This window comes from Vulpes lagopus, chromosome 4 (genome assembly GCF_018345385.1).
Source record: "Vulpes lagopus strain Blue_001 chromosome 4, ASM1834538v1, whole genome shotgun sequence".
Lineage (NCBI taxonomy): Eukaryota > Metazoa > Chordata > Mammalia > Carnivora > Canidae > Vulpes > Vulpes lagopus.
Window position 1 is genome coordinate 40,118,582 of NC_054827.1, and position 26,690 is coordinate 40,145,271.

The 26,690-nt window shown below is 35.2% G+C and overlaps 1 protein-coding gene across 11 annotated transcripts in view; it reads left to right on the plus strand.

The window, feature by feature from the left end:
• LMBR1 (limb development membrane protein 1) overlaps window positions 1–26,690 on the plus strand; it is a 155,631-nt gene that overhangs the window by 101,655 nt on the left and 27,286 nt on the right. For 8 of the 11 annotated variants that reach the window (XM_041751956.1, XM_041751957.1, XM_041751958.1 and 5 more), the window contains 6 exons: window positions 9,651–9,731; window positions 15,195–15,271; window positions 15,915–15,992; window positions 18,159–18,232; window positions 18,461–18,551; window positions 19,822–19,888. In XM_041751956.1, coding sequence (XP_041607890.1) covers window positions 9,651–9,731; window positions 15,195–15,271; window positions 15,915–15,992; window positions 18,159–18,232; window positions 18,461–18,551; window positions 19,822–19,888 — 468 coding nt within the window. The other 3 variants (XM_041751961.1, XM_041751963.1, XM_041751964.1) reach the window with 3 other exon arrangements.

Genomic DNA, 26,690 nt, shown 5'->3' on the forward strand with positions numbered 1-26,690 from the left:
TAGAGTAGTTGCATCCTGTTAGAGGCATTTTTTATCATCACTGTCAGAACAGTTTGCTGATTTGGTCATTACTTATCTGAAGCCTTTCAGGTAACACCCTTAATATTGTAAGGAAGCTTCTATTCCAATCTTATCTTATGTTCTCTACATACTTTCATCTTGACCTTCTCTAGCTATTCTTCTATAGCCTAGCAGTGGTTATTCCATGAATACGATCTACTGTTGGTTATATCACTGAAGTTGAGAATATTGCAAATGTATCAGTCCCTGGGCCACTTTGAGCATGATGAGCTTAGGCTGGCTGAAGGTGATCAAGTGTCAGCTCTCATTAACAACATATATAGCAAAAATTGTTGACACTCAGTGACCCCCTCTTGGACAATACTATGCTAGAAGAAAGTGTTTAATAATATCTTGACTTCCTGAGCTAACAAGAAAGAATATTAACTCTACCGGTGAAAATTTTTTTTTTCCCAGTGAGATCACCAGCATTTGGATCCTAACATCTCAAACAGTGAGAGATGCCTTGTTAACTATTTATTCAGCTTCTTGGGCCATATAATTACTTTCTTGACTATAAATTGTGGCCCAAACAAATGATATGTTGCAAGATGGAATGAGGTGACTGAAGAGATGTAAGATTATATATATCAGTGATGAGGAATAGTTTGGAGTAACTGTAGAATTACTTAAGAGTCAAGTATCATATATTTTCTATAAATGATATGATATAAATGATCTAAATTTTTTAGCAGAAGATAAAATTTAATATACATGAGCTGCTTATTCAACCATAACCTATTTGGATGATAGTATTCCTGATAGTACCATATATAAATAAGTTTAAAAAATAATCTTAATATCTAGTTTAAGATTTACCAATAGCTTATATCTAAGGTGAAAAAAAAAGCCAAACAATTAATTATATATAGCTTTTTCTAAAAATACTGTATCTTATTTATTTGAGAGAGAGAGAGAGAGAGAGAGAATGAGCTCGGGGAGGGGCAGAAGGACAAGCAGACTCCCTGCGGAGCCTGACTTGGAGCTCAATCCCAGGACCCCCAGATCATGACCTGAGGTGAGGCCAGAGGCTTAACCAACTGAGCTCCAGGCTCCCTGGTACATAGCTTTTTATAATGTTCTTAAAGCTGATTGTTTAGTATTTTCTGTCTTGCTTGTGGTTATTTATAATGAAAATGTATTTGAATTTTGATTTTCAAATTGTGTTCAATATCAAGAGTCTTATATTACTTGATTTCTGTACTTAGCTATATTTTGTGGATATGTCACTAGTAAATAGAAACTAATACTTTAACAAATATTAGCATTACAAATGGAATAGAAATAGTGTGTTTGAACGTATAGATTGTCCATCTCTTCTGTAGAAAATAACAGTTTGTTGATATTGAGATAGATGCTTTAAAGATTTGAATGTCTAGGCTTCAGTTTTCAAAAACTTTCTGGGGGTTCTGCCTCATCTGCAGTGGCTGTGTGCTGAACAGTAATTGGTGTTTGCTTAGAGGATGGAGACACTACAAAATTTTAGGAGTCTTGGGCTTTAAACAAATTATCTAAGTGATTAGAAATAATTAAAAGTACTTGAGGGACCTTATAGTGTATTGATAGAGATCACATTGGTCAATTTAATATACTAAGCATAATCAAAGTTTTAAAGTGTTACTTAAGCAACAGATTTTCTAATCAACTTTTTTTGGCTATATGCTAAATTAAAAACTTAAATGAAAAACTAGTCTGTTTATACCAGAGGTGTCTACTTCTAAATAGTATTTATTATGAGACTTAGCTTAGGACACTAAATTGTTTAGGGAGATTTATTGCTTCATGTTATTTGAATTGCTTACATACCAACATAGAGATTTATATTTATTTTAAAAAATGTATTACATATTTTAAATTAAATAATTAGTATCTGCCCTTTAACATATGAATGTCTGTCCGTTAAAGTTGTCATATATTAAGGCTTAGTTATTGAAGAAATGCTGGGCTTTGGGAAATTTTGTTATCTTGGAAGCAAAATATTTTCAATACCACACTAGTTTTTCAGCTTAAGAATAAAGCCGGGAAAAGTTGCCTTCAGCTATTAGTTTTCCTGAATCCAAAGAGACGGGTGGGGCAGGATCAAAAATACTTACTTGATCAAAGTTATTGGCTCTGAAGGTATTCTTACCTGTGTAAGGAAGATGAAAGGTGTTGTTTTTATTGCACGCTAGTAACAGTGTAATTTTGAACTAATTGGTGTTGAACTGCCAATCACCTAGGGGAATGCAAATAGATACTCTTCTAATTTCCTTTGAGGTAGTGAAATCTTGTGTCGAGGCTGGAAGAAAAACAGAATAATACCGTTAAATTGACCTTAAATGAGCTGCTTTGTGGTTTTCTTGGAGAATCCCTTTTTATTTTTCATGACTAGTCCAGACAGGTTTTGTCTACCAATTTGACTTATTGACTAGACAATGCTGACATGGAACATGTTAGATTCATTTTGAAATAAAGTAAGGATAATACAATTGTTCAGGATATTTTGATGATTTTTTTCTAGTGCAACTTAAATTCACATCACATTCCAATGTGTGTTTCAGTGTGTCTTGATTCCTTACAATAGCCATTGTTCCTTCTGGTCATATATAATGGAAAATTCTGCCTAAACAAGCTTGTTCTTCTCACTTAAGTAATGATACATATATAATAAAGGATGATAATGTCTTTGAAAATTGTTATTCTGGGTAAATCTAGTCATTTAATGAAAGCATACTTGTTTGGAGATAATGAGAATGTATTTTTAGTTTTTGTATGCAAGTAAATCAGCATTAACTGTCTATTGTGTACCTAGCATTGTGTTACCTGAAAAAAAAAAAACCACAGCATTTCAGAAATACTACTGAATTCCCCTATTGCATTAGCACCCCTGCCATCTTGCACTTCGGGCCTGAATCCTTTGTTTTCTTTCTACCTTTGAGGAAGGAGTGCTGTCCCAGAGCACTGACACTTCTTCCTGAATCATTATTTCTGGCCAGTTCATCCCCAGGCCCCCAAAACAGAAATTACTGGGACCTCATAATGGTTTGTCATTGTTTGAAGGACTCTCTGACCTGATTCAGTGTGAAGAGAACAGAACAGTGTGTAGAGAAAAATGATCACTCACTTAAGGCTGAGTGATGAAGATTAAGATGAGAATCTAGAACAATGATTCCCACTGAGGTTAAAATTTAATGGAGAGACAAATAAGAATTTGTACTTAGACCCAAAAAGTAACATGGACTTTTAAGGAAACATAATGAGAGAAGAAAAAGACCACCTACAATGCGAAAAAAAAATTAAAAATTCAGTACACAAAAGATGAAATAGTCCTTGTGGTAGGCAGAATAGTGACCCTGCAAAAGTATCCATGTCTTAATCACCCTGATCCTAAACACATGTCCCCTACATGGCAAAAGGGACTTTGTAAGGTAATTAGGTGAAAGGTCTCAAGATCATCCTAGATGATCTGGTGGGCACAGTGTCCTCATGGCATTGTTATAACTGAGAATCAGAGAAGGAGATGATAGTGGAAGGGAAGGTAGAGAGACTTGAAGGAGGGGCCATGAGTCAATGTGTGCAGGTGCCTCTAGAAGCTGGAAAAGACAAGGAAACAGATTCTCTGTTAGAGTGTCCAGAAGGAACACAATCCTGCTGACACCTAGATTTCAGACCTCTGACCTCTAGAATTGTAAGATAATAAATTTGTAGTGTTTAAGCCACTAAGTTTATGGTACTTTGTTATAGTAGTGATAGGGAAGGAGTGTAATCTTTCTAAAAATTGAATTATCTGGTAGAATCAGTGGGAAAACTATTTAATGTCAGAGACCATAAGTACGAAGAGAGGGAAACATCAGTGAAATGGCTGACATAGACTGTAGAGCTGAGCTACTTAATCTAAATAATAAACATCTAGAAGGAGGAAAAAGAAGAAGTAGAAAAAAGTTAAGTAAATAGATAATAGAAGAAAATGTCAACGAGCTGAAGAAAGATTTTAGTGCAGGTTAAAAGACCATAGAGTCCTAGACAAGATTATTAAGCAGGACATTTAAAGATCTAGATTTATTGTGTAACATTGTTGAATTCCAAGAGTAGTGATAATAAAACACCTTACAAGCTTTCACATAGAAAAATTACTTATAAAGAAGAGAGAAAACAACATCAAACCTCCCGTTTGTAACCTGCTAAGGATTATTGAATAGTATTGTTAGTTTTAAGGGTGGGGGGGAAGATTGCAATGAAAAACTCATATTTATAAATATGTTGTATGTATGTTAGGGCCAAAAAAGACATTCATTTATTGCTTCATTTCATATCTGTATATTGAGTATCTAATTTGTGCTAGAAACTATTCTAGGCATTAAGGATATGGCAACTTTTATACTGAAAGAAAAATCTAGTAATAATCTTATACTAAATACTTGATTGATTGATTAATTGTATTTGAGGAGGTTAGGGGAGAGGCAGAGGGAGAGAGTCTTAAGCAGCTTCCATGCCCAGTGTGGAGCCTGATGTCAGGCTTGATCTCACAATCCTGAAATCATGACTTGCGCTGAGATCAAGAGTTGGATGCTTAACTAACTGAGCCACCCAGGTGCCCAGTATACTAAATACTTTAAAGTAATCTCAGCAAAATCCAGGATTTAGGATGATTGAGTGGGAAGCAATGAAAAAATAGATAAAAGTACTGTGAAAGTTTCGCCTTGGTGCAGAAAGGTTACTCAGTAAAACATCACTATTGGGTTATAACTGTTATATTGAAAAAAAAAATACAAGTCTACCTGTGTTAACAAGAGAAAGTAACCACTGAAATGCCAGATTAACATGGGGAAAAAGAATAAACAGAAATTCTTCAAGCTGGGAAAAGAAGAAATAAAGAGCAAAATAAATGGAAATTATGAAATTACATAAAGGAGAGAGAGCCACCAGTCTTCATAAGCCGACTTGTAGATGGCAGAGCTTGGTCCCTGTATGTCATTGTTGAGCTGTGGGAAAATCAACTTTGAAGCCCACTCTGTGTCTAAACTTATAATTTCATGAAATTGTTTTCTTAATTTTTAAGTTACTTTGAATTGATGTTTTTGATTCAGTGGAAAACATCCTAAATATATCTCATTTTGCATATGAGAATACTAATGTTCAGAGAATGAGAACTTGAGAAAATCCCAATAAAATTTTGGAATTTAGCAGACCTGAGAAAATCTTAGAAGTAATCAGTTTAGCAGACCCAAGGAATCTAAATCCTAAGCCATCTGTGCTTGATTTATATCCCAGAATCGCCCAAAGTCTCAGGAAGTGGCACCATCAGATATGGAAATGTGGAGATAAAGTGGAGGAAGTTTAAGATAAAGAGGGTTGGTTGAAAATCCTGTTGATGAAGCAATTTGATCCCCACATCTTTTCCCTCTATCCAAGGTGTCAGGCACTGCCTCTTTCCTATCTCAAGAGAAGAGGGGGAGTTGTTCTCCAAAAAGTGAAACAGAGGCCATGGCCTAGACACAGTGTTAAGTAGAGGATGGGGTGAGTGCTCACAGGCTCCTATCTCCCTTCACTTGGACAGTCAAGCTTTAATATGCCAAGGAAGAGATCCAAAGAGTCTTATCTGTGGAGGCTGTCTAGCCTAGAAGGAAAGCCCCACAGATGCCAGCAGTGGGGTGTCCTCTGTGAAAGACCTGGCTGGATTACCCAGCATGAAGTCTCATAGTTGTCAGCCACCACCCACACACTCTTGAGTTTCAACTTAGTATGTTTTGTAGGTCATTTTTTTTTCAAAGATTTTATTTGAGAAAGAGAGCACATTGGAGTGGTGGGGAGAAGAAGAGGGGGTGGGAGAGGAACAGACTCCATGCTGAACGTGGAGCCTGACGTAGGGCTTGATCTCATGACCCTGAGATCATGATCTGAACTGAAACCAAGAGTCAAATTCTTAACTGACCGAGCTACCCCGGCACCCCAATGCTTTATTCTTAAATATGAGCAGACCTCTAAGGCTCATCAGGCTTCTGAGCAACATGAAAGAAGAGGCCAAAACAAGAAAGACCTCGAGGAAGACAATAATATATACTAGAGAAAAATACATAAAAATATACCTGTTGTTAATACCCTGAAGGAGACCAAGATTGCAGTCATGAGGAAGGCCGGGATTCCATAAAAATGGAATATCTAGTGAACAGAAAGGGACACTTGATAATTAGAAATAATGACCTACCCAAAAGACTAGAAAATAAGGAAATTTTTTTAGAAGATAGGTCAAAATGACAAAAATAGGAGAAAAGAGTTAATAATATTAGAGAACCAGTTCAGGATATCTAACATCCAACTACTAGGAATTCCAAGTGGGAAGAGGAGAGAAAATTTCTCAGATCTGAAGGATGTAAATTTGGAGATTGAAAGGGCTCACTAGTGCCCTGCATCATCCATTGAAGGGGACTCGATGCAAGAACACTGCAAAGATTCCGTACATTTCAGAGGATGGGAAGCAGTTCATACGGAGGCAGGAAGGACTTTTTCTGACTTTTCAGGAGCAACACTAGAAGCTGTAAGACAGTGGAACAGTGACTTACTCTGAAGGAAAATTAGTTATGACGTAGATTTCCATATTTAACCAAACCATAAGAGCGAAGGTAAAATATCCAGACTCGTGTAGTCTCAAAAATACTATCTCCCGTTCACCCTTTCTTTGCAAGCTGCTGGGGAGGCCATGTGCCACCTAGATGAGAGATTGAAGCAGTGGGAAAGACTGAGTTGGAAATCAGAGATGTGCCACAGGGCCCAGGATGCCAGGGTGCATCAGGCCTAGAGAGCAGCTGATTCAGACCAAGGCAGGTCTCATGACTCCAGGAGAAATTGCTCCCAGATAATGAAATGAATGGGATAATAGGAATTTAAACACTGATTGAAAAATACATTTGGGAGGAGATGGTGGCTTCAAGACAGTGATAAGTACATAGAGGACTAAGCAAATGAGAAAAATGACTAATTCTAGGGGTAGAAAAGAATACTATTATGGAAGAAAGGAAAGCTAGTCATAGTTTATTATGTAGGTAAGCAGTGGGTGGCATTTCTTTTGTAATAATGCAGACATCAAATATTGATGTAACCAAGATGTCCAGTCATCCACACTGGGAGAGGGAGGAATGGCCAAGGGTGTGGTTTGGTAGGAAGGCCATAGTTAATACTTAGAGCTGGAAAATCAAGACCCAGCAGCAAAGGAAGCTGTTGATTTAGTGCTAAGAAGACAGATACTGAAAGAATCAGCTAAATGACTTGAAGTGACAGTCTTTGGGAGGAAGGTGGTATGTGTGTAGGTGCCTTGTGCCGGGATGTGGCACTTGCAATTCTGTGCCCATTTCATTTTGATAAAAAAAAAAATTTAAAAAAATTAAAGTTCAGACAAGTAGTGTGCAGGGTATAAAATAAAATTTATCAGCTGTTATACAAAGTTATACTGAATGCAAATACTCTATTTGACTAAATGTAAATGGGCTGAATTCCACTGTTAAGGAATAGAGCCTGTCAGATTGGGTTATTCAACCATTTTGCTATAAGCACCCATAGCTCTTTTTTCTTTACTAGAAAAAGCATCTGATTTGGCTTTATTGTTTCTCCTATTTGATCATATCTATGGAACTGCTTGTCAAAGTTCTCTGCCTCCCCTACTCAAGGAATTCGAGCTAGGTCATTAGGACACTGGAAGTTTATTCTTGAACCTAGCAACATAAAGACTGAAAAGTTCATTCTTGATCATAGCAACATGATGATTGAAAATGGTTGGGACTGTTGCATCCCAGGTGTAATACTATGAGGAGACAGTCCATCTGTTCCTGCCACCTGGAGCCCCCAGCTGCGTGGTTCCTCTCCTTTCCAGGAAAACTGGAAGTTTTCCTACTGGTTCTGTCTTGTAAATTCCTTTTCTGTTTTAACCAGTCAACTTCAGTTGCTCATAACCAACGAACTCTGATAAGGTTAAACCTCAAATAAAATTCAGCTGATATACACACATATCTATACCTTTAATTTTAATCTTTCTTTGTCTCTTATATGCAAGTTTGTAGTAAATCAGTAAGTAACTAAGACAGGTAAAAACAAAAAGATCGTAGAACTGAAGGTCCACAAAACAGATTTTAAGCAGAAAAACATTAAAGACAAAGTGGGTCATTATCTAAAGTTAAAAGATATGATTCATAAGGTGAGTATAACAGTCTTATAGGAACCTGAAAAACTTAGCAGACAAATACAAATACGTAATGGAAAAATTCTTAAAAGTTGAGGAGACCTCAATAAAGGTACATTTGTAGTGGGGAATTTTAATTTATCCATTTCAGAATTTAACAAATAGAGTATGGAGATATACAAGTCATTATAGAAATAAGTAGAAACCATGAATAGGAAAATCCATGTGTTAAACATCTGGAAAGATGCTCAACCCCATTTAGGGAAGTGCATGTTAAAGTAACAATAAGAAGACATTTTTTTCCCGCATCATACTGGCCAAAATTCAAGAATTACAACATCCAGTGCAGGGAAGATATAGGAAGAAAATAGGTACTTTCAAAAGCTATGAGTGGAAATGTAAATTATTACAATAATTTCTTTTTTCTTTTCTTTCTTTCTTTCTTTCTTTTTTTTTTTTTTTGAGAGAGAGAGTGAGAGAGAGCATGTATGGAGGTAACAGCAGAGAGAGGGGAAGGGAGAGAATTCCACGCCCAATGCAGAAACTGTCACACATGATCTCATAATCCTGAGATCATGACCTGAGCTGAAATCAAGTGCCCAATACTTAACTTACTGACCCACCCAGGTGCCCCATTTTAAAAAATTATGATATTTAAATCATTATAATAAATTACAATATTTGGAATGAAGTAACCTTTAAATATCTCTTAACCGTAAATGGTTATAACCTTTGGCTCAGCAATCAGAATTTTGGGAATTTGTCTTACAGAAACAATAGAATTAGAATGTACTGCATATGCATCCAGAAATTTTTGTTGCTTAGTTGTAAGTGGAATAACTCTGAAATAAATTGAAGTGCATCCATACTGTGGAATGTTGGATAATTGAATGTTTCATAACTGAATGTTATTCAGTTGTTAAGGGAGTTGGCACTATCTGTAAACATAGATGTCTGATTATGAAAGCAGGTTAAATGTGTCCAATTTAACCCATTCTTATAAAATAGCAGAAATCATGTGTGGTATATATGTATATGTGAATATTTACATGATCATGAAGAAAGATTTGGAATCATCAACTAGGCTGTTGGCCAATTGTGACTCTAGGAGGATGGGATGGAGAAGAAGATCATGAATTTCTTTCACTTTCTATAATAAGCATATGATACTTTTATCACTAATGAAAAATTAACAGATCAAGTAAAAATTTTATCAAAGTAAGGCATTTTCTAGGAAACATGAAGTATTTAATCAGCAAGAACTTGGAAGTCTTAAGTAGTGAAGAAATGGATTTTTCTATGAATCACAGCAGCATTTGTTTTTATTGTCAGTTATCAGAATTTGTCATGTGTTATCTTGTATTTTAATTAAATGTGAGGGCTACAAATTCTGTGATGTTAAGGTTCTGTTCTACTCCTAAAATATGTTTGCTTTTGATAGGACTGTCTTCATCAGTGGATTACAACATAATGGATTTGGAACAAGAACTTGAAAATGTGAAGACTCTTAAGACAAAATTAGGTACTGTACATTTTTGTTCTTGACTTGTGCACTGGTCTTGGATTCTTTCCAAAGACTTTCCTGTAGTCTGAAATAGTCAAAAAGTTATGAAATCTTTAGTTTATGGTACAATCTTCCAGTGTATCCAATAGCTGTTGGTACAGACTGCCTTTTAGTTTGGGGAGGGGATAAGCATATATGTACTCCCTTTTTTGTTTGTTTTGTACATGCATAAAGTGACTTTTCAGATGCTGATGTTTGGAGATGTCACTCCACTGTCTCTTGACTTGCATTATTTCTGACAAGTAATCTTCTGTCATCCTCATCATTTGAATTGTTCTTTTTCTCTCTCTGCTTTTAAGATGTCCTCTTTGTCATTGACTTTGAACAATTTGATTCAAATGTCCTTTAAAGTGGCTTTCTTTATGCTTCTTATTCTTTGGGTTCACTGAGTCTCTTGGATCTGGGAATTTATAGTTTTCATCTAATTTGAAACATTTTTGGCTATTGTTTTTCTAAATGTTTTTTTTTTTTCTTCTCTGTGTCCCCCTTTCAGAGGCTCCAGTTACATGTACACTGGCCCAAAACTCATGGATTTTCCTTTATTTTTTGGATGTTTTTCTCAGGATGTTTCATTTTGGATAGTAATTACTATATCTTCATGTATACTAATCTTTCCTTTTGAGGGTCTAAACAGCATTTAATTCCATCTATTGTATTCTCAAACACTGCAGTTTTTTTGTTTTGTTTTTAAATAGGCTCCAGGCTGCACTTGGAGCCCGATGTGGGGCCTGAACTCAGGACCTTGAGATCAAGACCTGAGCTCAACTAACTTAACCCAGATGCCCCTCAGACACTGCAGTTTTTATATTTAGAAGTTCTTTTTAGACTGTTTAGTCTGTGTCCTCCACTTTTTAAAAAATATGGAATATAATTATAATAACAGTTTTAATGTTTTTATCTGCTAATTCTAATTTCTGTATTTAGTTCTTGATAGATTTTGATTGATTGATTTTTCTTATACTTTTATGCATACCTGGCAATTTTAGATTGGAAGGTGGATGCTGAGAGAATCTTATTGCTGGGCACTGATAGTTTTGTATTCCTATAAATGTGGAACTTTTTTTCTGGGATGCAGTTAAGTTACTTGGAAACAGTTTGATATTCTTGGGCTTTGCTCTGAAGGCTTGTCAGGCTGGGCTAGAGTAGCATTTCCTCTAGGGCCAGTTCTAAGGCAACAATGCTCATGATTTATGAGGTCTCTTTCTTGTCTTGTGGGAGCAGGCCCTATTCTTGGCACTTTATGATGGTTGGATGCTGCTCCATCCAACTTTTTTGGGCAGTCCTTTCTTCAGCTGTGGGTTGTTTGCTCACATACCTGAGCTGATCTTCACTGAAGACTCAACTATGACCCTTTGAAGATCTGTGGAGTTCTTTCTCTGAGGACTTTTGCCTGTGGTACTTTGCTCTATACAGTCCAGCAGTCTCATTTTATATCAACTCAAGGAATGAGCAGGGCTGTGGTTGGGTTCCTGTGCCTTGTACTCTGGCCAGCAAACTGTCTCAAGACAGTAAGCAGGGGCAAACCCAGGGGTTGCTTTGTTTGCTTCCCATCTCTCAGAGATCATTGTCTTTCTGTGATTCACACATGCGGTGTCCTGCAATTGTTTCATATGTGTGTATTTTTTTGTTTCCTAATTATTTCAACTTGCATGGAATATTGGTCCCTGTAGTTATTCCATCTTCAGAAATGAAGTCCAGTGTTTTGTTATTGAAAATTTATTTATTTTCATTTTTCTTTTTTATTGAAGTGTAATTACCATGCAGTGTTATATTAGTTTCAGGTGTACAGTATAGTGATTCAACAATTCCTTCTATTAGTGCTTGTCCTGATAAGTGTACTCTTAATTCCTTTCACATGTTTCACTCATCCTCTACCCTCTTCCCTTCTGCCAATCACCAGTTTTTTTCCTCTGTATTTAAGAGTCTTTTTTTTTATTTGTCTTTTATTTGTTTTGTTTCTTAGATTCTACATGTGAGTGAAATCCTATGGTATTTGTTTTTCTCTAACTTACTTCACTTAGCATAGTACAGTCTTGCTCTATCCATGTTGTTGCAGATGGCAAGATTTCATTCTTTTTCGTGGCTGAGTAATATCCATGTGTATATGTGTATACAAATGTATATATGTGACATCTTCTTTATCCATTCATCTATGGATGAACACTTGAGTTTTTTCCATGTCTTAGCTATTTTAAATTAATGCTGCAATAAACATTGGGGTGCATATTTCTTTTTGGATTAGTGTTTTGTTTTATTTGGGCAAATACTCAGTATGGGAATTACTGGAGCATTTGGTAATTCTATTTTTAATTTCTGAGGAACCTCCATAGTGTTTTCCATGGTGGCTGCACCAGTTTGTATTCCCACCAACAGTATATATGAGGGCTCCTTTTTCTCTATATCTTTGCCAACACTTGTTATTTCTTGTGTTATTGATTTTAGTTATTCTGACAGGTACCAGGTTATATCTTATTGTGTGTTTTTTTTTTAAAGATTTATTTATTTATTTATTCATGATAGACAGAGGGGGGGTGGGGAAGAGACACAGGCAGAGGGAGAAGCAGGCTCCATGCCTGGAGCCCAGTGTGGGACTCCGTCCCAGGACTCCAGGAGCGTGCCCTGGGCCAAAGGCAGGTGCCAAACCACTGAGCAACCCAGGGATCCCCTCTTATTGTGGTTTTGATTGCATTTCCCTAATGATGAATGATGTTGAACATCTTTTCATGTGTCTGTGTTGGCCATCTGTTGTTTCTGGAAAAATGTCTATTCAAGTCTCTGTTCATTTTTTAATTCATGTAGGGGTGTAGAAGTTCTTTTTTTTTTTTTAAGATTTTATTTATTTATTCATGAGAGACACAGAAAGAGAGAGAGAGGCAGAGACACAGGCAGAGGGAGAAGCAGGCTCCTTGCAGGGAGCTTGACGTGGGACTCAATCCTGGGTCTCCAGGATCACACCCTGGTATGAAGTCGGCACTAAACAGCTCAGCCACCCGGGCTGCCCTAGAAGTTCTTTATATATTTTGGATATTAACCCTTTGGTGGATATATCCTTTGCACATACCTTCTCCCATTCTATATGGTGCTCTCCTGTTTATTTTTGTGAGCATCATATTGTCTAAAATTACTTTGTTCATTCTGCTGTTGATGGGTACTGGATGTGTTTATCTTTTGTTATGAATGTATTGGTATAAACATTCTTCTGCATATCTCTTGGTATGTATGTTTTTTCAGTGTACATACCTGGAGGTGGAATTATTGAGTCTATGGATATACAACTTTTTAAAATAATGCCAAATTGTTTTATCAGGTAGTTGTATTATTTGGCATTTGTTTTAGGCTTTAGTGAGACTTCATGTTTCTCCCTATCTTTGTCAACAATTGACGGTGCTGGACTCCATTTTTACCAGTTTAGTGGACGTGAAGTGGTTTTCACTGGTGTTTTATTTGTATGTCTCTGATTTGTGTTGCCAGTGTTCATTCAGCTTCTGCTTGAAAAACATCTGCTAGCATTTCATTTAGTGCTGGTTTGTTGGCAATGAATTCTCTTTTTGTTACCTGAAAACATTTTTACTTACCTTCTCATTGGTAGGGCATTTTTACATAATTTAGAATCCTGATTTGATAGTTTTCAGCATTAAAAAGATGTCTTTCTAGTGTCTTCTGGTTTCTGGTTAAAGTCGTATTGTTGCGCTTTTTTAATGCTTTTAAGATTTTCTTTATGTCTTTGTTTACTAGTTCTACCCTGATGTGCTTAGGTTTGATTTTCTTTGTGTTTATTCTTCTGAGATATGTGGCACTTCATCAATGTGTGACCTAATGTATTTTATCCATTTGGGGACTTTTTGGCCATCGTCTCATCAATTACTGCCTCTACTCATTCTCTTTTAGTTCCTTTAGACCCCAACTGTGCATGTGCTAGACCTTTTCACTCTGTATTGTTTTGAGTTTACCCTCCTTTATTACATTCTTTGATCTGTGATATTTTTTGTTGATGTGTCTTCCATTTTGCTGTCTTTTCAGCTGTGTCATAACTATTGCCCAACTGTCTCTTGAACTCTTTAACTTTAGTTACAGTAATTTTTCAGTTCTAGAATTTCCATTCAGTTATTTTCTAGATTCAAGTTACAACATTTGCCAGCTTGTCACTTATGTTATCAAATATATTAATCAGTTATTTTAAGGCCTCCTTCTGATAAGTTCAATATCTGGATAAACCGAAAGTCTGTTTCTATCATCTTTTTCCTTTGTGCTTATCTCTAGGGAGCATTCGATGGAGTGTCAGGCATTTCTTAGGCAGAACTGTAAAAACTCTGGATAATATTTTCTTCTTCTTGAGAGGCTTTACTTTTTCTTCTGGTAGGCAGTTAGAGCAGTTAGATCAATCTTTCCATCTGGTCTGTTGATCATTCCAGAGTCGGTTTTGGTCTTCTCAAGGGATGGTCGATTTGCGGTTTGGCCTTGCTCCTAGTGTATAGCTTTCCTAAGTGCAAGCCTTCTCCGTGAACCTTGAAATTCAGTTTTCATCTCAAAACATGAACCTCATAGAAGCTTTGCTTCTCTCTTTGCTGTACCTTGTGGTCACTGTGGTCCCTGGTTCCTTGAAGGACAAGAGGCTGAATGTTAGACTCCCTTCTTTCTTCTTTCCTTTTCTCTGGGATCCTAGCCTCTCAGATTTCGGCTGTGTTGGCAGCCCCACACTCCCAATTTTTGTTTTCCTGATGCTGTTGAGTTTGCTGAAAGCATTGCTTTAGCATCATTTTCTTTTATCTACTGATGGTTGCTTGATTTCTCAGCCTCATAGGGCCATGTCAGTCATATGTTGGAAAACTGTGTTCAGGGAAAGATAGTGCAAATATGAGGGATCACATCAATCCATTTCACAGAGTATTGACCTCACAGTTTTGTTGTGGAGGCTCTGCGATTCTTTCATGCAGATTTTTTTTCTTAGTTAAGTTTGATTTGTTTTTTACTAGTCGTTCATGATGTAAGGATTGTTATGATATCAGGTAGATCACTGTAGCCAGAGGTTTGCTTCCAATCTTTAGAAAACTGCAGATATTTATCTTTGGATTAGAGGGGATTTTTACTCATGTTACTTTACTCAAATCTCTATCAATATGTAAATCTATATCAAATACAAATATTTCTATATTTTCATAGTAAGCTGGGTATTAACAGTACATTTGGTTAGCAACTGAAATGTCTTTATAGAGCTAAAATGTAAGCATCCTAGGATTGAGCAAAGTGATTTTAAAACTGATCTTTATAGTTTGTGGAAGAAAATTAAAAATAATTTATGTTTTGTGAAAAAGAAGTTTTATAAAAATAATACATACTGGTTGTAGCAGTAAGGAATGAAAATGTGGATCTAGAGATATTTTTGGAAATCTTTTGTTATATTTTGTTTTTTTCCCCTAATAGAAAGGCGAAAAAAAGCTTCAGCATGGGAAAGAAATTTGGTGTATCCTGCTGTTATGGTTCTCCTTCTTATTGAGACAGTAAGAATTTATTTGCCTAGTTAAATAAAACAAATTATTTTTTATTTACTTTGGTATTTGAGTATGACAACTCCCTCAGCTAAATGGTTTCATATAAACTAGTTTTCTATCTACAGGATTAAAATCCATCTATACTTTTATTTGGAAAAACTCAATAGAACAAAAATGGAAATTAATGGCAAGTTTTAGAAAGTCCTCAAGATTAACTATTTCCTCATGAAAGCAGGACATCATTCTTTTGTGCCATTTAGAATTAAGAGATGAGGTATTGCAGGTATCTTGCTTCAAACTCTATGATGGGATATGAAAATTATATTATTAATTAGTTCTGATAACATTTTAACCATTTTTTAAATCTGTGGAGTTGTGGGCTTCCATTTGGTGGAATCTGTCAATAACTGGATATATATTAGTCACAAGCTTTGAAATTGTAATAATTTGCAGAAGCTTTTAGAGTTTATTCTGGGGTTTTTGCAGATAGCTTGATTGCTTTTGTTTTTTGTGTGTAGAATTTTGGTCTTGTCTTCTCTTCTTCTTCTCTGTTCCGAAGCATATATTTGGTCAGTAACTTAGATTTTAATACATGTGTACTCACAAATTATCTGTGAAATTCAGAACTGATGCTCATTTTTTTATGTTGTAGTCCATCTCGGTCCTCTTGGTGGCTTGTAATATTCTTTGCCTGTTGGTTGATGAAACAGCCATGCCAAAGGGAACAAGGGTAAAGTGCTTTAAATGTCTTTTGCAAAAGTGTTCTCTATATATACCCTGAGTATTTCAAATACGTGATTTAAAACATCACCTTTCTGCATGTATATTTCAGGTTGTATGAATTTCTTTATATAAAGAGCCTTTGTAAACAGTGTTTATAAAACTATGACTTTTGTTTCTAATTTCTTACTTTTGGTTGGCCAGCCCTTTTATCAAATAGCAAAGTTTCCTTTTAGACTTTGTAACATAGTTTATTTTTGTTTTACCAAAGTTCATATTTGTAATTCTGTAAGAAAATGTATACTCTGTGAAATAGTGATGTGGAAGGAGTTTATTAGATTGATTCATAGTGTTTGCAAAAGATCCAAGTATATGGTTAGTAGGGACTGTTTCAAAAGAGTCACATTTTATGAAACGCAGTCAAATGTTTAGGTAGTGGAGGAGTCAGATGTATACCTTTTCATGAATTAACTTTGTTTTCTCTCTTGTAAAAGTTGATGATTCTATTAAATCCTATCTTTTAGCCAACTTAAATGTGTTCACCGTACAGGAGGTAGTTATCACTGAAGATTCATATTTGGCATACTTCTGGGAGTGTCTGTAAACTTTTGATTATGAAAGTAGCATTTACATTTTAACATTTTCTTGTATTTTTCTAAGTCAGTAGCTTTCTTACTCCCCATAGAAAAGACTTCCGAATTCTTCCAGACTTTTGGTGCCACTTCTCTCTCTGAACCAGATAATATATAACTTTCTTCTCCTAGGAAAAAGCCAGCATCAACCTAAATTTCTTCCTTTCAGTCCGAGGCGGAGATACTGTATCTCTCACAGCTAATTTTTTTTTTTCCAGCCATATTCTCTAGTTAGATTCTGCCCTCTTCTAACTTTTGCTGGACCTTGTGCCCTCTGTTACTGCCCAGTGTCTAGCCTTCCAACGTGTTCCAGGTGCCTAATTGCTCAAGCAAACAACACTCAACAGTACTCCATCTGCAACCTGGTCTTTATCTTCTGTTTAGACCCAAATTCATTGATAGAGCAGGAAGTCATCTATTGTGTTGGTTTCTATACTTTTTGTAACCCTCTTTTATACATTGCACACACTGGGTAAGTCCCTATTGGTACATTTTTGTACTATGCTCTTAGTGTATCATAGAGAAGGACTTTTACCTGGTAGAGTCCATGCGTGATTGTGTAAATAAATCAAATCATCTTAATCCTGTCTGGAGGACTTCTCCTGAGACAGGGAATATTTCCAAAATGTTTTTTCTCCAGCCAATAAGCTTTCTATTAGCATTATTCATTTCTATGTCAAAAGATTGATGAAAAGTTGATAATTCTTTGCCTTTGTTTATATGTATGTGTATATATATATGTGTATATATATGTATATATACACATATATATATATGAAATTTCCATGGGTATTCTTACTTTTTTATGTCAAAATTAGAATGTATATATGATATGTATGATATTAATTATAGGCTTATTTTTTTATTGGCCTGACTATAGATTCTTAATTTTCCTGGTATTTTTGTTCGATATAATTAAAGCTGATAGTAGAATAGTAGTTGATATTTGAATACTTCTTTAATTGGCAGGCTTTGAAAATATTCTTCCTACTAGAAATTATTTTTTTGCCTGTCTTGTCTCATTAATAAATATTAGATTTTTTTTGTTTTTTTAAGTTCTAGATAAAAATAGGTTTTGAGAATACATACAATGTTTAGAAAAATGTGTAGTGTTACATTAAAAAATATCTGTCTTAATTAAGTTATATCTTTTAAAAACCTCTGAATTCCCAAGGAAGATTTGAGGAAAGAAAACTTTTAACTGTAGAAATGGGATATGCACATTCACTTTCTTTCTATGCTTAGCCTACTCTGATATAGTTTAATTATATAATTTTTGTATATGTTATTGGGAGGGTTCATTTTGATAAGTAAATTACATTTGAGATAGATCAGAGATGTTTTGAGCTTGTTAAGATTGTTAACACATGCTTGCATTAATTAGTTGGTGAACTAGGTCTAATTTCATGTTTTACTGTCATTTGAAAATCTAGATGTTATTCCAGGGTATTAAACATTCCCAATTCCTATATTTATGAAACAGAATGGGAAAGCAAATATTATAGTGTCATTGAATTCTGAAAAGTGATTTTTTTTCCCCCCAGGGTCCTGGAATAGGAAATGCTTCTCTTTCTGCTTTTGGTTTTGTGGGAGCTGCACTTGAAATCATTTTGATTTTGTATCCTTTCTTTAACTAAACATTGTCAACAAATTTTCTGTTTAGTTTTCTGGGACAGTGGTAATTTACTAGGACACTTGCCTAGAAGAGAAAAACAAGTCAGTCTTTCTCAATCACGCCAAGTGGCTTTTTGTTTTGTTTTTCCTTTGGATCTTAAGAGTTTCTGGAGACTAGTGAGGACTTAAGGAAACTCACATTCTTTGGAGAGTTTTTCCTTGATTCTCACAGCTATCTTATGGTGTCCTCTGTTGTTGGTTTCTATAGCCTCCGATTTTTTGGAAACTTTATTCCCAAGAAGGATGACACAACTATGACAAAGGTAAGGTAAAGAGTTAGGTGGCTATGCTTCTCTTTTGCATTCCAAGGCAAATGAACTGTTTTATTTTGTAATCGCCCTGAATGGTTCATTTGTGCTGATAGGTATTTGTTTGTAAATTGCATAAACACAAACTGAAAGATTTTCAAAATGCTGAATGAGTGGGAAAAGGATGTGCTGCTCTGTTTAATTTGGATGACATCCATTCACTTGTAAATGCATAGAACTGCAGAGCTTGTTAACTAGCTACAGAAGGCTACTGAAAGGACTCTTTCTCCTCTAAAGAAAACGTATTGCTAATGAGTAACTTTGATTGTGCAAACTGTACTTCAGGAAGCTTGTTTGAAATCTGAAGAACTTAGCTGTTACAAGTAGTAGGGACAAAGTATTTCAAATTTGAATAATTAAAGCAAGAAGGAAGAGTTCTATTCAGAAACATTTTGTAGTTTGAGGCTAATTTGACTTCCTACAATGTGTCATTGGCTTTGGAATAACAAAGACTGTTACCTTATATAGTGACTGCATCTTTTTAAAATATTCCCACAGGCTGACCATGAAGAATAAGTAATAAGAGCTGCTTTCTTTTCTTTTTTTAAATTATATATCACATATTTTCAGCCTATCTTAAAAGGAAAAAGTCATTTTATATATTTTATTTACCTATCTTTAAAATGCTATGACTTCTTAAGATACTTAGCATTTAGTTTAAGTGATCATCAGCATTAAACAGTATTTTCAACTTGTTTTATTTAATATAAAAGATTAAGCATAGGACACATTGGAAATGAATTATTAGAATTTAAGGGTTTTAGATTTCTACCTTTTTGGTATTATATCTTCTAATAGTTGAATGTATTAGAAGTAGTATTATATATCTTGAGCAGTAGTGTGGCTTTAAAAATATAGTCAGAAGTATTAAATGTATTCATTCTATTTTACTTGACAGGCAAACCTTTTTAAAGTTGGCACCCTCAATTAATAAAGTAAAATGTATTGTTTGTGGTGTAACTTAAGTGTTCTGTACCTTTATGTTTATGCCAGCTACTGTAAATATCTTCAAGAACTTTATAGATGTAACTTCAAATATTTATAAAAAAAATTTCTTGTTCTCTTTAAATTCTATATTGAGTAATATCATTAAGAAGCTAGTAAAGTACAGGACAATAGTACCAGGTAAGTAGAATGTACAGTAAGTTCCCAGAATGTGAGTAGATTGATTGCATTTATCATCCTTTTCTCTGACTGCCCAATATTCTTTCTGATCTCTACACAGATCATTGGGAATTGTGTGTCCATCTTGGTCTTGAGCTCTGCACTGCCTGTAATGTCAAGAACACTGGGTAAGTTTACCAGAGAAATGTCTATTTTAAAAGCCCATACCTTGTTAACATTTCTTTCCTAAACTTCTGCCTTAACTTTTAGTTTCTGAATTTTTTCAAAAAAACATCCTTTGAAATATAATATTTCCTTGCATATTGTTTTATAACTTCTGTATGTCTTTTTATAGAGAGCCATACCAAAACAAGCACTTTTATCAAATTAAGGCTATTTATTTTTAAATACTTAAAAATGTTCTTTCCCCAAACAATGGACAGTTTTTCCCACTGATTGGTTAAGCTTTTGAGTTCTCTGGTGAGACAACTGTGGTATTAAAAAAATGTTTAAGGTCTAGAAAGTATTAAACTAATTTTTCTTATATGAAAATAAAAAATATATATATAATTTAGTATGTAGTTTAAAAACTGAATATGTGTAAAACATTTTAAGCTGCTTTGTGTCCATGAAATAGACTTGAAACAGTGAGGTCTTTGCGAGCGTGTGCTGATTTCAAGGACAATCCTTTAGTTGTTTAATTTTTTACTTGCCTGTCATTTATATAGTTCTCTTAATTTTTCAATTTACAGGAACTTTGATCATCTTTAAAAGTAATACATTTCTACTTTGTCACTGAAATAGTTGAACATATCTTCATTTGGACTTTTATCTTTTATAAAGCATGTTGCAGGCTGTGATCTCGCTTCTTGGCTAAATATTATTTCAGACAAAAGTTTCCGTTAGGCAGTTAGTTCTGTTTGGTTTTCTGGACGTAAGTTTCCACTTAAGAGTGTTCACAAATGATTAGAAGAATCTATCATTCAACCTCAGCAACTTGCTCATAACAAAAATTACTAGTCGCTTTGAGTTGCTTTTGTTTATCTCTTCTTTTGCCTCCGTTGTTGATTCAAGACTCCTGGCCAGCGGGGGAGGCCGGCTGCAAGAGGGAAATAGAGGATTTACGGTTATCTGCGCAATGCTTACCGAGAATTTCATGTTTTAGTAAGAAGTGAAGTCTAAGTATAAATGTAAGGGGACCATTATTCCACAGACTAATACAAAGCTTATTTACTTAGTGGTCTTCTTTTGTGTTTGCTTTATAGGACTTGTTATTGTTTTGACATCTGCTTATGGTGTGCTAATCTCGAAAATGCCAAAAGTATGCACGTTAGTAACTTCATTTATATCTAAAGTGGTATCGTTTGTATTATGACAGTCCAACAATAATTTCTGTGATATTATAGCCATGCTACCATTTAGTCATTTATAAAACTCATGTACTGTGATCTGTTATTTAAGATTAATTGTTAATAGTGATATATACTGATTTTATGGAAGAAAATTGTATGCTGGGAATACTTTTCATACAAAGAAAGCAAATTAATGGCAAAATTTGCTTTTTGAAGATCAACAAATTAAATTCCTGAGTAGTTTGCCATAGAGATAACTAAAAAGAAGAAAAAGAAAGATGGGACAATTAGAATGCAGCTAACAAACGCCTGGACCCAGCTGTCCAAACAGGATTAATGGAGCGCATTAGGGTACAGTGAGTCATGTGGCGCTTTGCAAAATATCAACACGCACTGCATTACAGGTTATGCCCAGTGGCACTGAATAGATGAAAAGAAGTAAATACGTTAAACAGATTCATGGAGGCTTTTCACAGTATTAAAAAAGCAAATTTCTGGACTAAAAGAAGCAGCTTTATTTTAGTATTATGGGAAATGCAAACTAGAGAGTTACTTTGTAATTCCTCTATTAACCCTTTAGGACTGAGCCTTTGATTTTTAAGAAGATAAAATGTGGAGAATTGTCATGAATGTTATCCTGGTGTATAACAGGGTTTTGATTTACCAGCTGAAAAGCTCATAAGCCTAGAATAGAGGATGCGTTTCACAACCAGATTCCAAGCTGTGAAAGTTTTCACTCTTTCTCGTTGTCTCTCCCAAGGAAAGCCTGACCCTTCATCTGCTCCTGGGAATTGCACCAGCAGCACCCCATCACTTACAGTGCAATAAGAAATGAAATAGCAAGGAAAACCCAACATTACCTGTATATGAGCAGCTTTTCTTGTATTTCAACAATTTATCAGTGATAGTTTTTACTTTGATTGTAAATTGAAAATACATTGAATCCTGTATAAAATAATTAATTTGGTGATATTTTTGCTTCAAAAATTAAAGTGTTCTATGAGTTTTTTGGTTTTTGGTTTTTTAATTTGCTAGCTGGTGGTGCTGGTGGACCAGATGATGCATCATTAAACTCTAGCTTTAGACTTCAGTGCTTAGTGTGAGAGGACAGTCATTAAAGAATTCCTTTGATCAGCTTCTTATATTTGAATACAAAAAGCTTTATACTAATTGGAAAATTGCCACAGAGTAAATTTTATAAGCATATCACTTGACAACTGGGAATTAAGTTGTGAGGAAGATTTTGAGCATGTTTTCAGTTAAATGTAATTAATATAAATGATGTTTTTGTTGTCGGTAGGAAACATAAGGAATCTGAGTATAACATTTCTTATTCAAACTCATTAAGGCCTTATAAGAGTAATGTCAGTGTCCACGCATGTGATTTCCAAAACACTGTTTTGCTGCCTATTTATACTTGAGGTTTGAAGAATCATTTTGGGGGACCTGATGTCCATATGTGCAGTAAACAGTTTACTGTTTGGTTTGACCCTGACTAGAGGAGGTGGCTGGCAAACAAGGTGAACATGAAACCAGACCAAGCCTGAGGAACTCTCTGCAGATGGCCAAACTTTTCTGCAATAAAATATTTTAAAGGAAGAAATGAATTCTGTAAGAACAGATTTTGTAGGATTGCTGACATGCTCTTGACTATGCTTAATCAAGAAACTACTGAGAGATCAACATTTTTTCAAATTGTTACTTTCAATCTCCTTTAACTGGGAAATTTTTCCCCAAATGCAACCAACAGACGTTGTAGTACTGTTTCTAATTTCTATTTTAAAATTATTTTTATAATAATTTGGAAGGAATAAGCCTGGGTGGCTCAGTCGATTTAGTGTCTGCTTTCACCTCAGGTCATGATCCCAGGGTCCTGGGATTGAGCTCCTCCTTACTCTGTTATCTGTGTAATGCCAAATGCTTATCTGTGCGACTCCCCCTGCAGCAGCAGGGAGTCTGCTTCTCCCTCTCCCTCTGCTGCTCCCCCTGTTTGTGCTCCCACTTGCTCCCTCTCTCTGTCAAATAAATAAGTAAAGTCTTAAATAAATAATTTTTATAGTTATTCTGTTATCTTGAAGCTCTTTCTGTAACTTGTAAAATTATACAAAACCCAAATGCAGACTTTTAAAAGAAAATGTGCTTGTAATATTAAAACAAGAATATTTACCCCTTTGAATCACCTTGAATTTATTTTTTAGTATTTCTCATCTGGGTCCCATCTAGTTCCTAATCTTGCAGGAGATGAAGGGAATCTGTTTAAAAATTGGTCCACCTTGGAGAGGTCTTTTTTGGGGGTTTCATACATACACTGTTAATTTTTACCCTGGGCCGTTTCTTTCCAATTCTCGGTGTAAAACAAAAGTAAATAATAGTTAAAAATGAGAAGTGCAAAATAGGATTATGCATCATAATATGTATTCCTAACTATGACTTTGATGTAAAAATAATCTTAAATTCCCTCTTGAAAAATTGTCAGCAAAAATTTGTATATAACTTACTTATATCCAATTATGTTGCAGAGAGAGTGGCACTAATTGATTTTTGGTTGATTAGTAGTATTCTTATATCTGAAGAGTAAATTTTATATATCTAGTTTGTGATAATAAAGAGAATGTATTCTGTGTCAGATACGTAAAAGAGTTAAAAGACTAATGCCCAGTCCCTAAATGCTCTTATTCCCAGTATCTTATATTCTTCTGATGCCACTCTTGTTTCAGGGAACATAGTCATGTTGGCCATACTTACCTAAATAATTTAACTGTCTGTTGACATACATTCAAATATTTTAAATTTTAGTTTGTTATAAAATATTTTTATATGAAAATAATTATAGTTAGGATAATTTAGTTAGAGGATTAAGATGTAATCTTTAAAATGTTACCATTAAAACCAGTTAGTAAGCTATAATAAGGGTCTACTTTGTACTAAGAAGAAAGGCCTCTAGCCTGGCTGAGAATACTTCATAGCACACCTGCACAGTCAGTTCTGAGACCAGTGAATATATTATCTCTTTATTTGTAAGAGATTATATTTTAAAATTAATTTTAATTGATTATATAAGTATAGACATGAATAGATTCTTAATTAGAGATCAGGCTACAAATCTTTGTGACCACCAGTTTTACTCCCAGGTCCCTCTGCATAGTGTCCAGGTCTTCAGGTCTTCTTCTGTGCATATGTAGACATAACGTGGTGCCTCTGCAGGAAATGTGAAATCCTCACCTGGGGGTTACCTGGATGCTGACTCTGGTCATCACTCTTATTCCTTCCATTGACTCCTGACCTCAGTGTGTCGTCCAGTAGGAGTTGAAATCATTTCCTCTATTGGAACTCAGTTATCTGAAAATGAATTTCAGACCCTAAACAATTATCTCATTCTGTTCGGGTCACCAGTGACCTCTTAATTATTCGATCTTGTGGATTCTGTTGTCTTATCTCCATAGCATTTGCTGTTTATAATCCCACTTCCCATATCACTTCTTTCTTTATTTCTGGTCCTCATTTCCCTATTTCTTTCTTCTCTTTTTGGCCATTCCTCAGCTATCTCTTTTGCTGCTCTCAGCCATACCCATACACTTGTCCCCAAACCGAAACCTCCCACCCAGAACTTACCCTTGAGAAAATAACAAATAATCCTAACTCTGTACTCCATTTGGGTGCCAGCCCACACTGGCCATTTCTACAGCAGGACCCACACTTGAGTGTGTCTCTCTCTCTGTTCCTTCCTCCCTTTCTCCTATTTCCCCTCAGTCTTTGGCCACTTTCAGGCCAAAGCAGGAACCTGAGAGTTACATTAGATGCTTCTAGTTCTTCATGCTGACACCTAACGGTGATACTCAGTTTCATCTTATTAACATTTCTCACATTTGCTGCTGCTTCTTATTTCCCTTAGAAAAAAAATGAAAAGAGCCAGACTCCTGTAAACATCCAAGCAGAGAGCTAAATATATTATTTTATTTTAATACTTCATTGTTAGGGAATGTTCATGAAGTAGATTCTTAACCATGTGTTCTTTTCTTTGAGGAGAATAAAGAAGTGAAACCAAAGCAAGTGAACTGAGAAATACTTTCTAAGTGAGGAAGTATTATAGAGGGACACCATGGAGTCTCCATCTCTGGATGTTTTCTTCTGGAAGAGAGCAGACAGTCCCTGTCCAATTTAGAAGGCTTAAATGATCATCTGTTTGAAAGTGAGCACTTAGATGCTTCTTGGATAGTGCATTCTCTTTCACTGGCTTTAGTTTATTAAAATTCACATACTCTAGTTCATCTGGACTACTAATTAAGTTGCCTTCGTATTAGGACAAAATGAATTTGTAGCATGTAAATAGTTGTGACTAAAATTGGTTTGATATTTGCAAATACACTTCTCTCTGAGTTTTCGTTCCCATTGCTCCCACAGTCCTGTCCTTGTATCTGTCTGCCTGTCCCATTCCTCCTCGTCCTCTAAGGCCAGGTCACAGGCTAGTCACACAAGAAGCTCTCAGATTTTTATGCATTCCACCTTGTGTTACACTTATCTGCACTTATTGGCTTTCTCAAGAAACTATACATCCCTTAAAGGACAAGACCATATTTTATGCATCTTTTTATTCCTTTCAGCATCTAGTTAATAAATATTTGTGGTGTCACTGGGTGCCCCATGTTGAGTGTGGACTGTGGTTTTGGAATAGGAAATCAAGTGTCTTGCTTCCATCCTGGTTGTCTTTCTATGTTTTAAGCTTGTTTGACCCTAGTATTTTTTTTTTTTAAAGACTCTTATAACAACCCAAAGGTAGAAATAACCCAAGAATTCATTGACAGATAAAAATGCACAGGCAGATTGTGGTCTAGTACATGCAGTGGAATATTATTCAACCATTAAAAGAAATGATGTCTGAGTAAAAATAGCCAGTCATGAAAAAACAAATACTGTGTGATTCCACTTACATGAGGTCCCTAGAGTCATCTAAATCATAGAGACAGGAGGGGGTAATGGTGGTCACCAGGGTCTGGGGCGGGGAGAGGGAAATGGGTACAGTTTCAGTTTTGTAAGATGAAAGTTCTAGAAGTTAGTTGTATAAGAGCATGAATGTACTTAACATCATTAAAATGGTTCAGATGGTAAATTCTGTGTTGTGTTTTACTATAATTAAATTAAAAAAGGAAAAAAAGAGTGGTATTCTGGCGTAATATAGATAAACCTTGAAAACATGATGCTAAGTAAAATTAGGCACAAAAAGCCACACGTTGTAATATTCCATTTATATGAAATGTCCTGAGTAGAAAACTTGACAGAGAAAGAAAGTTAGTGGTTGCCAGGGACTGGGAGGAGGGGTGATAGAGAGAAACTGCTTAATGGGTCTGGGGTTTCACTTTGTGGTGATGAAAGTGTTTTGGAACTAGATAGATTTATACAACATTGTGAATGTACTCAGTGCACTGGATTGTTTACTTTAAAATCATTAATTTTATGATATGTGAATTTCATCTTAATAAACTATTATTTTTTTAAAGACCCTTACACAGTAGAACAGTAGACAGTAAATATTTACTCTCTCTTATGTTTCCTTGATGTGGTAATCTAACTAATCCTGAGGTCTACCTATTTTTAATGATTGTGAGTCAGCCTTTGAATGTTCTCTGTTTATTATAAAGGA